This window comes from Pseudopipra pipra, chromosome 6 (assembly GCF_036250125.1).
Source record: "Pseudopipra pipra isolate bDixPip1 chromosome 6, bDixPip1.hap1, whole genome shotgun sequence".
Classification (NCBI taxonomy): Eukaryota; Metazoa; Chordata; class Aves; order Passeriformes; family Pipridae; genus Pseudopipra; species Pseudopipra pipra.
Window position 1 is genome coordinate 49301322 of NC_087554.1, and position 16493 is coordinate 49317814.

Sequence of the window (16493 nt, forward strand, 5' to 3'; positions counted from 1 at the left end):
TTAGGGCTGGCCATGGGAGTCAGAACAGGATCTCCACCTCTTTGACAGAAGTGCTTGTTATGCTTTCTTGCTTATGTAAAAGCTGTGGGATTAACCTTCAAATCTACTCAGAGTGCTTCAAACACCCTGGGAATAAGCCATCTCCATAGTAACAGCTTTAATATTCAGAGAGGAGATCCATAGTAGCCTAGAGTGTTCCATGTCTGCTCACTGAAAACAAACTAGCCTTGTTGAGGGGCACCTGCAAACACACAAAGTTGTTTTAAATATTTAAAAGTAATAAGACGGCCAGGTATTTAGTCCTGAAATCAGCAGATGTTACAGGGTAAGGAAGCTGTACATAACAGATAGGCTCAGTCTGGGCAAGCCCTCTGCACACTGGGTGGAAAGGCCCGAGTAATTCTGCCTGGCCACTCAGAAGAAACTTCACAAAATTGTAAAAAAGAAATACAAGGAAGGGAGGAAGAGAACTAGATGTCTCAACTCTTGAGTCACAGAACACCTGTGGAAGGCTGCCAACTATGGATATTGCCTTGTTTGGTTCTGAGGGTTGCTGCAGGCCTCTCAAACAAATCAGTTGTGGGACATCACCTGTGCTACAATGATAACAAAATCAAGAAGGGTAGATTAAAGTACACCTTCAGAAACTACTGGCAATGAATTCAGGGTTAGTGTCACACAGGGCATCAATGAAAAGATATAAGTTTAGCATGCCTCAAAACACGGCTTGCATGAATCATGCTCCAGCAGGTGCTATCCTAGCACTGCCCGCTGAAACCGTTTTGGAAGTGCATTTGTGCCAATGTATTAACACACACAAAGTGCATGTTCAGATCTGATGCTTTTCGTATTCACCCAGAACCAGCAGTCCAACTCCACAGGGACAGACTGCAGAACACACACACGCGCCACTGCTCAGGTTGGCTGAGCTCAGACACAGCCACAGAACAGCAGGCTATGTGGATGGAGCCTTTTCTGTCACTTATCTGAGGTCAGACAAACATAAACCCCACATGCTACGTGACTGTGCCTACAGTCAGATATCTCAGCTGGTAACCACTGCTAAATATAGTACCAGTGGTTTCCCACTGAATAAGAGACACTATGGGCCTTTCAGACATTTATCTTTAAAATCTTTTTTGAAGAGTTGCTGGTGCTAATGGAGCAGGTAACAGACAACATCCTCCTGCAGGTACATCTGCTCTCACTTCTGACGTTAAACTCATCTCAACATGACATCCATGGAGTGGCAGGTTCAAATGAGCTTCAAGCCTGGTAAACATAAAAGACAGCACACAAGTAAGGCAGCAAGCCTCTAGGCACCTGGACAAGGCTTTGGTTAGGCCTGGCCCCAAGCTGTGGCTTGAGCTCTGTGGAAGAGGCTGTGAATGCTCCTTATAGGGTACCTCTTTCCCTCCCTTTCTCAAAGCAGTGGTGCAGAGATAATGCAGCAGATCCCTGGATGGTCTAAGTTGGGTCCAGTTTGGCTCTACTGCAACCATTGCAGGCTCGGATGATTTCAGGAAGAGGAGCGAGGGAGGGCCCCTTCCTGGGACTGCACTGAGCCAGGAACAGGGAGATCCCACTGCTGATGCAGCCCATTCGTTTGAAGTGGCTGAGTTTGAAATTCTCATTAGCAAGGTGCTAGCCCTGTCAATGAAGTCAGCCCTTGAACCTGTTCAGCCTTTATTCATACTGGCCCTTGGAGAGAAATGCAGTTGCCTGGGCTGAACATGCTTTTGAACAACAGAGTATTCTGTGCTGAAATGTAACTTTGCTGCTGTTGCATTTTACGCCATTGCTTCTTCTCCAATCTCAGCAGCCCTTCAGGGCAAGGGCATCTCTCAGTTCTGCTACCTTTTACAAATCTGAAGGCACTTTTGTCTCTCCCAGCCTTCACTTCCGTATGTCTGGTCCCTGCTGCTATCCTCTAGACTTTCTCCAGCTGGTCTTCAAACTATCCCATGGTGATAAAGTGAGTAGCTACCTTCACTACCCACATGTTCACCACCAAAACACTGCTGTGTGAGACACAATATAGGTCTGTGCATAAGAACCTTCCCCATGCTCTCAAGTCTCCTGCAAGGACTAAACCACTCTATTAATTCAACGTCCCTTCAAAGACCAATTACTGTGCAGACTGAAACACAGAACTTGGGCTGAATATCAAAAACTATTGCCTTAGGGTAGAAGTACAGCAGAGCATGAGGCCAAAGGCAGTTCTGAAAACTTCTGCCACAACAAGAAGACATTACTCCTCTCTAAATATGCAAATATATGTTTGCCACTAGTTGCTCCCTAATCTGGACTTTTCAACATTTCAAGAAAAGGGGAATTTTACTCTGTGCAAAGTACCAAATCGAAAACAATACTTGAAAAAATATAAAAACCATGAAACACCAAACCAAAATGGGGGATGTAGCAATGCAAAAGAATCTCCTGCATCGCTGACTTCAAGATCCAGTGTCTGAAGTATAATCCCATTCATAAAACTGATATGGCTCCATCTGACACCAAATTTAGGTTGTTTCACTGCTCTTGGCAGAAGAGCGTTTTCATAGGTCTGCGGATTGCATCCACACCATATGGTAGAACTGTGACGCAAAGTGACCTGAGAATAGCAGAGTGGAATATTGAAAGGAAGCCACTCACTGTGGAGGTACACCAGCAAGGCACTACAGGGCAATAGTAGGACTGAGGACCCAAATGGAAAGATTTAGGAGACTTGAGGCTCAGGGCAAGATCTCTAGATGTAAAGACACCACAGCCATATTGAAAACTCAAAGTCTTCAACGACAGGTTAAAGAAACTACGAAACAGCCTGTGTATGTCTCTGGGAAAAAACATCACTATTCAGGTAATGAGAGGAGATTCTCAAAGAGAAAAATCCCATACAAAAGAGCATCAAATGAGATGATGTATTCTTTTCCTGTGTTAGACTACTGAATTTAGCACAAGTGACAGACCTTCTCTTATATGCACTTAAAAATCCTTATAACAATTGCAGCGGTCAAGGAGCTTATTTAGTTGTTTCCAAGACATATGTTAACTAAAAAAGCAGAGGATAAATTTACCTAGTTTTAGATGCTCTAATCTATTTTACTCCAGGATGCACTTATGAGTGCACTTGCAAGGATACTAACTCTTCACAGCACTCTTCTGTGCACCTACAATTTTATCATCTTCAGATTCCTGGTACTATTTTTGTGCACAAATGTCTTTTTGTGGGGAATCAGTTTGCACAGGAAGAGATTTTCAATGGAACAGTTTGTTGCTTCCACCCCCTCATCTTTTTTAATGGCACAGTGTCTGAAAAAAACCAGAAATCTTTAAAGGCTCTCCTAAAATAGAATTTACTATTCTTTTCATTTCAGAATGAGGGCCAGGTCCAGAAAATCCAGGTTCCAGCACACAGTCCTGGACTGCAGTTCCTGGGCATCCCTTTGCAGGGAAGGGCATGACAGCCATGTTACAACTGGTCACTAAAATTTGACCATATCTCCTAAGAGCCAATATTTCAGTTGCCAATTCCATATCTAGATTAGGGTTCTCCCCTTCCCAGATTGGCCTGTATTTGATCTCAGAACCATCTAGATGCTACTTTCCTGTCCCCAGCTTGGGAAGCAATGATGTGAGACACCAGCAGTAAAACTTGTTCTACAAAGAAGGAGTGGAAAGGCTTTTCTCACCTGGGAATGCATTTATATCAATGACCGCATGCTGCCCAGTCTGATTGTTAATGATGATGTCAATTCCGAAGAGGGAAACTCCCAGAGCTTGCCGGAGTGCCTTAGAGATTTCCCGGATGACATCGTCGTTTGGCCGCTCAAATACTCCTTCAATTTTATCCAGCTATAATGGAAAAAAACACATTACTCAGGGACTCTGAAGGAGCCTTTTTAGTGGAAAGATTGATTTTCAGAAGTTTCCAGGTGCATATCCACCAAATCTAATTGCAGACCACCATTGGCATGAAAGAGAGAGAGACACCAAAGAGAAAACTGCTTTCATAATTCAGAATCCTTCCTATATTGGAAGTTCATCTGCTCTAAAGTACCTAGTTCTTCCTCCTCATACTGGTGCAGCTGGAGAAGCAGAGCAGTGTAGGAATGAATGGAGAATCAGACTCGCTGTTTTAAGTACTAGATCTACACTTTAAAAAACATATACAGGTGGCATATTTAACCCTGCCTGTAAATATTCTGGATATCATTGTTATTTCAATGTAGATCAAGATCTACACTAAAGAATTGATAGGACACAGTCCTGTTGTTAGTTTAGTCTGAGCCATACAATAGAATTCAGCTGATATCTTCAGGGTAGAGCATACTTTTTGTGGGGGTTTTCATGTATAAATTATTCCATCAATATTTATTAAAATTAGTAACTCAGGTTACTTATGACTAGAAGATGCAATTTTCTTCACTTTTTACACATGTTACACAGCAGAAGTATGTATGGAATATGTATGTGTATGAGTGAAATGGCAGGTAAACCACAGGAGCAAACTCCCTAAGTTTGAGAGTAAATTCTTAGGAATGGCTTCTCCCTTAACATAACCATAAAGAGATTTATGAATAGTACAATTACAGTTTTAATATTTAGCATCAGCGTTGCACATCAAATTCAATCAAATACGAGACTAATCCCCAGTAGAGCTTGTGAAACAGAAAAGAATCTTGAGACTGAGAGATTGAAAGGACCCAGTGCTGTAAAGCGACTTTCTCAGCAGTCGAGTGCCCAAGAACTTCTTAGGATTGATATGTGCAAAGCTTATTAAAAGGACTGGTAACGCTAGCATGAAACTGCAGGGTGCTGGCACTGCTGGTCTCGAAGGACACCCAGAAATGGTCCTGTGGTCACAGCTTGGGCATGCTCACATGGCAGACAGCTACTGGCCCTCTGTGGCCTTGTGTCAACACCATTTCTCTGCTTGAATTTTCACTGTTTGTCTTTCTTCACAGAACTGAGTCCTAGAAGGATGATTTATGCTTATTAATCTCTCTGGACAGGAAAAAGCCAGGTGTTTGCATTTAGAACCTCGTTCTTCCCTTTGCCTAGATTAGCCCTAGGGAGTTTGGGCATGGCAAACAGCACAGCCCTGCTGCATCAGTGCTTCCTCACCGGAGCTCGGTAAGGAAAACCAGAGGGGTACACAGGCATGCTGGTTCGTGGTACCAAACAGACCTCAGCCTGCAACACAGAAGCAGACAACTTGTGAAAGAGAGTCACTAGCTACTAACGCTTCCATAAGAAAGGACTAGATAGTTTTCCAGCCGTGCTAGAGGGAAAAAGACCAAGTGTACTTACTGCTGTTAAGACGGATGAAGACTCTGGTTTGGAAACATTGTGGCTGTTGAAAAATATTGATTCTCTGTCTGCAATTAGAAACAGGTTGTAAATAACTTTATACCAGATTTTAATTTCCAAAGGAATAGTGCAAGGAACAGTAGGTGGCACTGCAGCCCTGGGAATCTTGTCTTGGTCCCCACTGGACCATCCTTGCCACCCACCTCACCCACAGGCACTTGGCTGCTGGCACTTGGCTGCCTGCACAGGCAGGGACCCACAGACAGGTCACCCACAGTTCTTGGACCACAGACAAATAGAACCATGCCCTGGGTTAACAGAAATTGGTTTCCTTTCCTCCAGCAGAGCCAATTACCTAAGTTCAGTCAGATAATGAAGTTAATTTCTACTAATTTGCCATACTCAAAGTGACAGTTCCAAGGGGAAGGTGTGTGACAGAAGGGGGAAGCTGCACTCACTGCAGGCAGTAGGCCAGTAGCACCCAGGGTACACTGAGATCCCTGTGAAGCTGGGGATCATCAGATCTGCCTAGTCAGGAACCTGTGGCATGGCCCCCTCAAACTCTCCTGATCTGGGTAAGAAAGTGAGACACTTACCCTAACCTACCTACTAAGCTTATTTTTATGTGGACTTGCAGACAACTTTCAAGGCTTACACTAACAGATGAGACATTAGCTAAGGCACTTTCAGAAAGATGCCTTAAAATGTTCCCTTCAAAATGCAGAAGGATAGAACAACTATCCTAATAGTTTATACGAACACAGGTTCTGGCCTACTTAGATTGATCAGGACATAGAACAGACCTAAATGTAAATACAGGCATACATAGCTGCAGACAAGGACTTTTACCAGGCTCCTAATACACCTATACAAACACAATACATATTTGTGTGCAAAATGCAATGGACAATGGACATAGTACAATCTGCAAAACCACTAAGCAAAGGGACAAAAAACTGGCACTTGTTTATTCATGTCCTTTAGTTTGATCCTATCTCCACCTCCTGGATTTGTCCAGTTGCAAGTAGGTCATGCTCCCATCCATGTGCTGCTAATTCCTTTATGCTTTTGGTGGGCCACAAAAATGCAGTCCTCTGGAAAGGAGCGCTTTTTCCATAAAGGAAATCTAAGTAATCTTTAACAAGAAACCTTCAAGTGCTGCTTTCTAGTGACATATAGAAGGATCGCTGTCCTCACTGACAAATCCATTCCTCCTTTCCCCCAACACATCTAGTATCTACAAACCAAAGGACACTTCCCACCAGTGTTTTCAACACTGGGTCTCACATAAACAGGGAGGCTCATTTAAGGGAGAGCACAAGTGATCCTTAATTTAAACACACATACATAACCAAGGTAAAAATAGGGAGAGGAAGTTCTGAAATGATGGAATCCAGGAAATTCTCTCCAAAGCACATTTATAAACAAACTCCGGAACAAATGACACATGAACTTACTGTGAAATGAGAGAACTCTCCCCCTTTCCACATGACATAAAACACTGTTTCTAACAGGTGAGACTCAGGTTACCATTGCATAAATATTTACTATATGAATGTCATTCGTATGTATTCCAGAGCAGGTGAGTTATTTCCCTTCCTATTGAAATAATACAGAAGAGGAAACATGGTACGTCAGAACCAGCTGCCTTCACTTCAGCAGTGTTTTCACAGATATTTTTCATGTTTCCTGACAAGGCTCCAAGAATGGACGTTTTCTTTTAAATCGGTACAACTGACCTGAGATTCCTGCAGAGAAGTTCTTTAAAGACGGTCTTTTCACCACTGTGTAGGACTCCCCAACCACAAAGACTTTATACAGCACGGCATTGTGGTTGATGAAGCTCTGAATGACACAAGGGGGGCGAACAGCTTTCAGGCCCTCCTGGTTGAAGATGATCGCCATCTGGAAACAGGCACACACAGTTGTGCACAACTCTTGCAACAGTTTCATGCTTACCCCCCACCTGCCTAGCAACAAGAGGGAACATCTACTGGTGGCTGTATATTGACCATGTGTGAATTCCTTCTGCGCATCTGTTTCATTACATTTCATTTAACTGACACACAGCTCTCTGAACACTACTGGCAGTGCAGCTTTCATTGTCAATCAACATTTTCTTCTCAGCTCTTTGCAACTTCATTTTCTGCCTTTAGTTGGGAAGCTACTGCAACTGTAGGTACAACAAAAGGGTAAAACATCTGACCAACACAGATGACAAAGTTCATATTGAATATGAGCCTGTAGCATGAGAACAACAGAAGGAACAGCTCTGCTGTACTAACTATATGAGTTCTTCCCCACGGCTCTATTCCCCATGGTTTGGTTCAGCCTAGTTGCAACAACCTAAGTATTCAGGCTTCACCCACACCATCAGAGAACATTTTTCAGACTCCAGTAGTTCTTACTGCTAACAAATGTTGGCCTACTGATTTTCCTTGGTTTCACCCCATTACTCCAAATGGATAGTCCTCCTGAAGGCACTGGAATAAATATGCCAAAAAGGAAGGCATTTATAGGGCCTGAATGATGACCAACAGCTGCCTCAGGCAGCATGGGAGCAATGTTGGTAGGTGCACAGAAATACTTTGACGAGACAGCTTATCTTCAGCACATGTTACACTGGTCTTTCCATCGACCTCTCCGTTACCAAGCTTACGTGCATATATAATTAGCATAACCACAGTGCCCCATTTTGCAGGTTTGTTGTTGGAGTAAGGGTGCTGAAATGGCTCCTATTAGTGAGGATAAGCCTAGGTTTGCTCTCTATCCTTAAAGCCCTGAAAAAGCTATGCTCTAGGGATCTGAATATTGACCTCTCTTCATTACTCCACCAATGCTGGGCCTTGTTATCCAGTGGCAGTGGGGCAGTTGGTAGTAAGGTCAACTTACAAAAACAAGTAAGGAGTGTTCAAGGTCAGAGCACATGACATTCATTTTATCTTTTTTTCCTCTGGAAAAAATTCTGTCCCACAGGCAGGGATGCTTTGCTTAGAACCCCCTTCCCCTCTTAAGAGTCTTGAAGACAACAGCTAACAGCCAAGTCTTAAGCCTGCTGCCTACCTCAGTCAATGTAGGATGCAAAACACTTAGAAAAATTCCTAAGCTCTGAAACAGAGGTGGTTTTATAAGACTGTTAATATTTTCTCACTGTCCTGATTGGGCCTACTGTTTTACTCAGGATGAAAGACAGTCCAGAGAGGCTAAGAGAATTCCTCTGGGTCCTACAGTGAGTCCACAGTGATACACAAAATAAAATGGGAGCTTCCCGCCTCAGCATGGTGCAGATGAGTTACACTGCTTGCTTGTGCTTTCCATATACTTTCTGTCAGTTTTTGTGCTTAGTGCCAAAGTCAGGGTCACTGGAAGGATTTTACAAAGAAACTTTATCCCTTTATCCCTTTACGCTCTCTCTCACGTATTACATATGATCAACTGCTCTTTTGATGAATGCTGTACTTTCAGACTGAACTTTTGCTAACACCTTAGTTTGCTCCTGTAAAAAAAATAGCACATATAATAGGTTTTTGGGTTTTGTTTGTTGTTCAAAAACATGGCTGTGGTAAAGGATGTAGTGATTACATATTCATAGTTAAAAGTCTGAGCACATTTTGTCCTTATTGCTCCTAATCTCATAGTCTACATTAGATCACCTGTCTGCACACATGCACAATGACTCAGTAGATTAACATTTTCTGAGTTCAAGTCAATGTGTCCATTCAATACATATTTGCAGCTGATATTGTTACTGTCTCTATTACACCAGGTGCACAGCAACAACATCGTACCTCATTTGTTTCTCACTGGTGGCAAGAAACATTCTTCCTCCTCCTGTGTAGACTGTTGGCTTTATATAACCTACAACATCTCACTGGCAAGAACTGTGCTGTTCCTATAGTGTTCTCTTCCAATATTAATTGATTCCCAAAAAAAAACCCCACAAGATGAACAGGTATTTATCAGCCTATTTTAGAAGCGTGGAAAGCCAGAGAGTTTATCTTCTCAGCACATAACTGACCTAGACTACTGGAAACGGACTACATGAAACCTCTCTTCTGCAAAGCTCTGTGCTGACAGCCCATGGACTAGCACACAACCCATATAACTCCTGTGGTGTTGCGTTAGGCTGGTTCACTGTGATGTCTTATGGTTTTTAACATGCATGAATAGAGCTCCAAGAATTCGCTTGCAGGGTGCACTTGCTCTTTGTCATCTAGCACAGACCTGCTGTGTCTGGCAGTAACATGGGAACAATACTTGATATCATAATTTCCAAATAGCATTCCTCATTATAAATGCAGAGCTGTCTTGAAGGCAAAACTAAACATTTGCACCAGTATTTTTTACTGACAATGTCCTTAAGGAATTCAGTCTCAAAAAGCATAGTGATTCTTTGCATTTTTCTCACTCAGAAAAAGTAATTCTGGACACATTTCTTCAGGTTATGAGTCTCTCATGGGAACTTCACCGAAGGTTAATTATGTTCTGATCTGCTGACAGCCAGGAAGCACAACTTCCAGCCATCATCTCTGTTCAAGTTTAACAAATGGTGCTGGCAAAGCAGGGTTCAAGTGCTGAGCTGGCCAAGGCGGCTGCTAGTGCAGAGGCCATGTAGAGCTGCAGGACACCAAAAGGAGGTTAACAGCACCTTGGCTTAACTACAGCATGTTCTCACATGAGAAATGAGGAGTCCACCAGCCTTGGCTGGCACAAAACCCAAACTCCAGCCTGCACCTTCAGCTGTCCCTGTTAGCCAGCACTTGAAGTTTTTGAACAGCCATCTTATGAAGAAAAGCAGGTTTCTGGTCAGTGTTTTGGTTCTGGTGTCAACTCTGCAGTGAAAATATATCTACAGAAAATGAAGTGGTTTACCAAAAGCCAAAGAAGGACTCATTTATAAAACAGGCAACAATTTATTTCTAGACCTATGCTTCATCTTTTAGACAGACTGTACTGTAAGCAGGTACTTATTCTATGCTTTCCTTGACATTATTGACCATAAGCAATTACAAGACAGTTCCACTCTGACCATAAATACACTTTGGATCATTCCTGAGAACTCAGCAACTCCAAAAGTTGCTACTACGAACTATGTAAAGTACCATGCAAGACTTCAGGCTTTTTTCCAGGGGTCCTCCTAGGCTCTCGTCATAAGTTCCTGTGATAAAGTCCAGCCTACAACTGTATTTTAGTCTAATTTTTGCTCAGAAAATGGAATTCTGGCAGGAGGCTGAGGTGCATCTCCATGGTATGACAGATCAAAGAAAGATTCACCAAGGAAACAAAGTCCAAGCCTGACCAGACATGAACTGAAAGGTTCATGCATTTCAGGCTGCAGTTGCAGAGGAACTCCTGACAGAAACATCAGCAAGGAAGATTGAGTCTGAAATTCATTAACTAATCCAGAAATTCATTAACTAATCCAGAAATTCATAAATTAATCCAGTCCCCAAGTGTTCTTGGGAATGACAGTAAAAATTTATAGCAGTTGCTCTGGCAAATAATAGGACTGTGTATTGGCTTGTGAAATAATCCATGGTAAGGCCTGACTGAAAAATCTCACTGCATTTTTAAAAGAAAGTGCTGATCAGTTAAGATTTCAGCCATAGCCATTCTGCTAGTCTAGACTAACATTTTACTTCAGGGTCTTCAGCTCTCAGAGATATTTCAGCAACACAGCACATATTTCAGGAGCAGCTGGGAAACCTGGACTCATGACCACGTTGCTAACAAAGGAAGCTGGGAATTAAAAGAGCCAGCAGCAAGGGCTGGATTCTCAAAACTGAACTGCAGTAAGCAGGAAGGCAGGAAGCACAAATGGAAAAGAATTAAAACAGGACTCAACTCACCTAAATTTAGAGGAAGCTAGTCTCATAGGTAATGCACTCCTTCCAGGAATATACAACCATTTTAGCTGCAATTGCCTTACAGGAAGGCAGATAAGCTCTACCAGCACTGTTCTCCCCACAGATCCCACTGTGTTATTACAACTGAACATGCCTGGAAACCATCTCTGTTTGTTGCTCCTTCCCCTCAAGGAAAGAAGCCAGCTGCTCCATCTGAAGAACAAACCCACTTCTCATCTGTACCACATACATGTTGGAAAAGTAACACTGTGGGATGGAAACACTTATTTAGTGTGACCTCTCACCAAAGGAGAGACTGAAGGAGATTCCTTGGAGACAGAGCTGACTGGAGACTACAAACTGCTAGACACAACAAGGTGATAGAAGCTAGAAAGTGCTAAAAATAATTTTCATGTCAGGAAATTCAAGTCATATTTAAATTCATTTCAGATTTTTGAAAAAATAATGGTGCAATTAAATATGAGGGAGAGGCAGGGAAGAAAAGTTGTTTGTGCACAGACCTCATTCAGCCTACTACAGGATTGGAAATCACCAGCCAAAACAGCAGGGGGGGGACTGGAAGCAGGGGGATAATACTGCAAAGTTTTTTAACTTACCTCATGAGAATTGGTTCCATGGGCCACTCTGGTTTTACAAACTGGGTAAATAAAAAAGAAAAAACAATTCACCACTGAAACAGGACACACAAACCCCTTATAATCCTGTTCCTACCCACACATGCAAACACTGGAGTTCACCAGACCAAGGCATTGACTGTACCAGACACCAGTGACAGTCTCTGCTTGAACAGTGTCCTCAATCATTGCAAAGCTTGGTTTGCTCCAAGCCCTATTCTCTGAACTCCTCCCTGTAACTAAGGTGCAAGCACAGATCATTATTAGGACTGGACAGAGTTGCAAAGCATCAGCTAAGAAGTTAGTATCAGTATGGGATTGCCATCCTGCCTACTCAGAGAGCATCTACACAAGTATGTGATTTTCTTCTGAAGCTGGAGCTACTTTACAGGTACCACAAAACACTACTGTCCTGAAAACAAAGGAATTGGGATACGGTGAAAACCAACTTATTTTCCTACCTCCCTGTTTTTGGAGAAGAGTAGGAAACCTAATGACCTCTATCAAACTAATATACAAGTTATTTTTCACAGGAAACCACAGAGGAGGACAAAGAAAGGTAGAGAGTCCAGCAGTTCTTTTTCCTTCACATTTCTTATCTGATCTGTATATCCTGGTTCTCACCTCCATCCTAAGTAAGAGGAGGAGTAAAACCAGTAAGACAAAAGAAAAAAAATGGTCGTTCTGCTAAGAAACCAGAGAAGAGCTGAAGAGCCTGGAACCCACATGATCACTAGAGCTGATGTTACTTATGTGTTAAGCAAAAGACATGAAAACTGGCAAGTAGTGAGGGGGTGGATAGGATGAGGCTTCTTTGGAGGTTGCTGGAAGAATCAAATTGCCAGGCAAGAGGACAGGCAGCTATGAAAGGCAGATGACCTGCACTAGAATCCAAAATAAGTTGGTAACTTGAGATTTTGGAAAGTGGTATAGGATGTCTCAGAGACACATGCTCTGGAGAACTGGAGCGTTTTTAAGAAAAAATAAAAAAAGAGAGAGGAAGAAGAAAAAGCACTCCCAGAGTACCAAGTTGTATAAATTTTAAGTGCTATTTTTTAATTTCATCGTCATTTATAGAGGTTGATTCAGACCTTCTGGATATATGGGCTATGCTGCTGACTACTGAGCACCAGTCAGCCTGTATTGAGAGCACAAGGTGAAGAGGGGGTCAAAGTTGTTCAGTGGGCTTTAAATTACTGCTTCACAATCTAGCTTCAGGAGACCTGCCTCATTTGGGAGAGCGATGGCAGGGAGGGCAAAACATGCTTTTTCCACGCAACTTTACCTCTGAACCTTACAAATGAGGCAAGCACCAAGGGAACAAACACCGACTAACCGATTCTGCTCACTTTATACTGCAAGGAATCAAATAAAGGAACGAATTAAAGCACAAGCCCCAAAATGAAACTTGCTACAAAGCACAAACAGTTCATAGCAGCTGTTTGAGGCTGTGGGCCCTTGGAGTCTTTTACATATGGTAGTTTTTTACCCTTTTTCTTCTACTCTCTATGATTATATTTGTAGTCTGGATCAGGGAAAGGGAGAGGTGGGTGAAAAAAGAGGACAATCAGCAAGGCAGTGATTTTCTCAAGAAAAACAATGAATGCAGCTGGCAGGAGAAACACCTTGCACAAGTTCAGGGCAAGAGGCTAACTTTGTTAGAACTATTAGCATTTCCCAGGAATGCATGTTTACTTTAGTGAGGTGTTTAAAGTAAGGAACATCAATAAAAGGCAAAGTAAAAGCTGATAGGGAGGTTTTGTTCCACATTCCAAACGCTGCTTTAGAGCATTTATTTTAGGAAGGTTTTAACAACCGTGACACTTTTGGCAGTGAAACCCACACTCCTACAATGTTGGCTATGCCTTGGGGAATGCATGTGCAATATTCAGAACCTACTAGAAGCACCAAGAAAAAGCCCATGTACATACTGAATGGGAATGCCAGTCCATTCTTCTCTATAAGCTCCAAGGTATCTTCTCCACAGGCACTTGTCAGCTCCATAAAGGGTGGTGAACAGATCCTCTCATCTGCAAGACAAAAAAAGGACTCAAATTGAGATGAGGGGTTTAAGTTCTCAGCTGCATCATGAACAGCTCTCTCCATACTAACTGCTTCTTGATAGTCCACCTTAACAGCTGAAATTAAAGCAACAGAAAGATTATAAGCCAAGACTGAATTTGGGGTTCTGGAAAAATTTCAGAAGATGAAAGGCCCAATTTTTAGATAATCTAAATAGAAATATAAAGCCAGTATTTTCAGTCAGGCAGCAAAAATGATCACCTGCTTAGGAACGTGCAGCTGCACAAGACTTAGCTAGTGAGGTGAAAAGCAATTGGGATCTTAGCTCTTAACTTTATGCCTTCAATCATAATTTTCTAAAACATTTTACAAAAAACTGAATGGTCATCAGTTGTGACTGGAACAGGCAGTTTCACAAAGCCATCATTCCTGTAGGGCTCCTCAGGTGGCAGATTCCAGTGTAGATTTACTTCAGACAAGGTGCCAGTCATGTAATACGTACTGCTGTTCATTGGGACCTCTCTGCCACAAAAGCAGTGCTCATTTGGTCTGGCAAAGCCAGTCAGAGCACCACTGAGACACCAAGACACTATGTCAAGACTGCTCAGTGTGGTCTGGTTAAAGAGAAAAAACACAGGAACCATGGTAAAATTGAACAGAGCAGGTCTGCTGCAGAGTGTTTCTGCTGATGTTGCGCTGTTCACATGGGGTTGTGGGAAGGCTGGGGTCAAAACCAAGCCCTCTTAGTGACTCAGTAGGTTGACTTGCTCTAGGATTCACCTCCTGTTCACTGTAAGAATACTTAGATTCCCCTAGGAATGCAGCAGGAAAGGGAGAAAACACTGTAAGACTCACAGCACTTGAGCATAAATTGCTCAAGAGGGCCGGGTTTGAATTTCAAGTGCAAAGAGAACCTTGGCTTCAGCCACGGCTCCAGGACAGGTCAGCAGGCCCAAGGATTTTCAGACAAAAGCTGTGCACACATTGACAAAATCCAAATCAAGAACATCACCCACGTACAAGCAACTATCCAATTTACCTCCTCAGGGAGCACAGTCTTTAAAGTACTACCTTCATGGAGTTTTAGATGTGACCAGGTTAACTTTGGAGCCATCAAGGAGTTATAACTTGAGTTAGATGCACAGCACTGAATGTAATTCAGAATGGGTCTGCCGGGACTCACTTTTAAGACTTATTTCAAGAGAAACACTGTGACACTTTCCTCCAAGAAGCAACTGGAGATGAGCACAAATGATGGGAACAACTGTATCTGGCAAACTCAAGTCACAAGTTTATACCAACCAGCAACTTGTATTAAAAATAAGCAAAACAAGACTGTTATTCCCATTCACATCTAACCTAGTGAGCACAGAGAATCCGAACAGGTGGAGCCCATTCTGTCCAGATGGTGCAGAAACTGAAAAGTACATGTGAACTAAAATCCCAGCAAAGTTAACCATATACTCTGAGAGAGCCATGCATTCAGAAATCACTTCATAAACATTGTTTAGATTAATGCTTTTCATTTCATTATAAGTATATATATAAAGAAAATTGAAACATCTCTGAAAATTACAGAGATGCAAAACTCTATATTTTGGTATACATATCTCAGTACATCCTCAAGGCTTTGAGAATATCTGAGAACTCTGACCATTAGCAGTGCTGTTGCTAACAAGAAGTTTTCTGAGAAAAGAAAAGGCTATTTTCATACGTTCTAAAAGGAGCAGAAAGATTGATGCTTTGAGGTCAACCTCTACAAAGCTAAACAAAACATCCCAGACTTCAAAGCTTTCAGTTTGCTGCTATGAAAACAGAAAGCAGCATCCAAAAGTGACAGGTACTGTAATATTTACAAGCCTTTGCCAGACCGAAAGTTCCTTAGTTGGATGAATTTAAGGAATAAGATTTAGATTACAGATACTTGGGAACAACTTTGGCTTGGCAGCTCTCCCACCCACATGCTTAAGACTCACAAATAACTTTGCCTTCAGAGTGCAGATGCAGAGGGATGTATGGTTCCATCTCACTGCCCTCCGTTTCTCTCCCATGCAAACAGGAACAGGAGACAGGGAGTATTCAGTTTTCCTGCTGATTACATGACACTTGCATGGGGAGATGAAGGAGGGGGCAAACAGTAATTCCTTTGACATTGTACTTAGAAAAGACCATGTGGATCAACAAAAAGTAGCAGAGAAGACTCTTAGCATCTCAAAGTGCTCCCGCTGACGTTGCACAGCATTGGCATTTTCTCCACCAAGAAGGCAATTCTATCCCACTGAAACCTCTAAAACAGACCACTGTTTCCCAGCCAGACCTGTGGACAAACAAACCCTTGCTCAACACAAGATTTCAGTACAGCCTACATCTAGAAAACTGCCGCTCTGAGTTTAATTGCACACACTGAAATTCTGAAGATAGCTGTAGGTTTAAAAAAAAAGAGTCCTTCAGCTGCTAGCAATCATCCTCTTCTCCTTCCCAGGGTGGCAAACACATGCTAAAGCTTTCTCTCATCACCAAGCTCCTGCTATCAGACTGACAGGAGACTCTGCACACCTTCTCTGCACTGAGATCTAGGACAAACCTAATTCAATGGCTGAGGGTCAATTCAGTACTAATTTACATCAGCATGGAACTACACATTGTGCATCTGATCCACATTGTGCAAATGAACACCCAG

The 16493-nt window shown here is 42.4% G+C and overlaps 2 protein-coding genes across 5 annotated transcripts in view; one reads left to right on the plus strand and one right to left on the minus strand.

The window, feature by feature from the left end:
• The window catches only part of ITPK1 (inositol-tetrakisphosphate 1-kinase), a 236554-nt gene that overhangs the window by 103257 nt on the left and 116804 nt on the right, over window positions 1-16493 (minus strand). For all 4 annotated transcript variants that reach the window (XR_010431473.1, XM_064659022.1, XM_064659021.1 and 1 more), the window contains 5 exons: window positions 13723-13821; window positions 11774-11814; window positions 7050-7215; window positions 5311-5378; window positions 3690-3852 (listed from right to left, as the gene is read on the minus strand). Coding sequence is in view for 3 of the 4 variants with exons in the window: in XM_064659022.1 (XP_064515092.1) it covers window positions 3690-3852; window positions 5311-5378; window positions 7050-7215; window positions 11774-11814; window positions 13723-13821 (537 nt within the window). In the remaining variant the exon portion in view is untranslated. The remainder of the gene's footprint in view (window positions 1-3689; window positions 3853-5310; window positions 5379-7049; window positions 7216-11773; window positions 11815-13722; window positions 13822-16493) is intronic.
• The window catches only part of CHGA (chromogranin A), a 48443-nt gene that overhangs the window by 23293 nt on the left and 8657 nt on the right, over window positions 1-16493 (plus strand). The gene's annotated exons all lie outside the window — the stretch shown is intronic.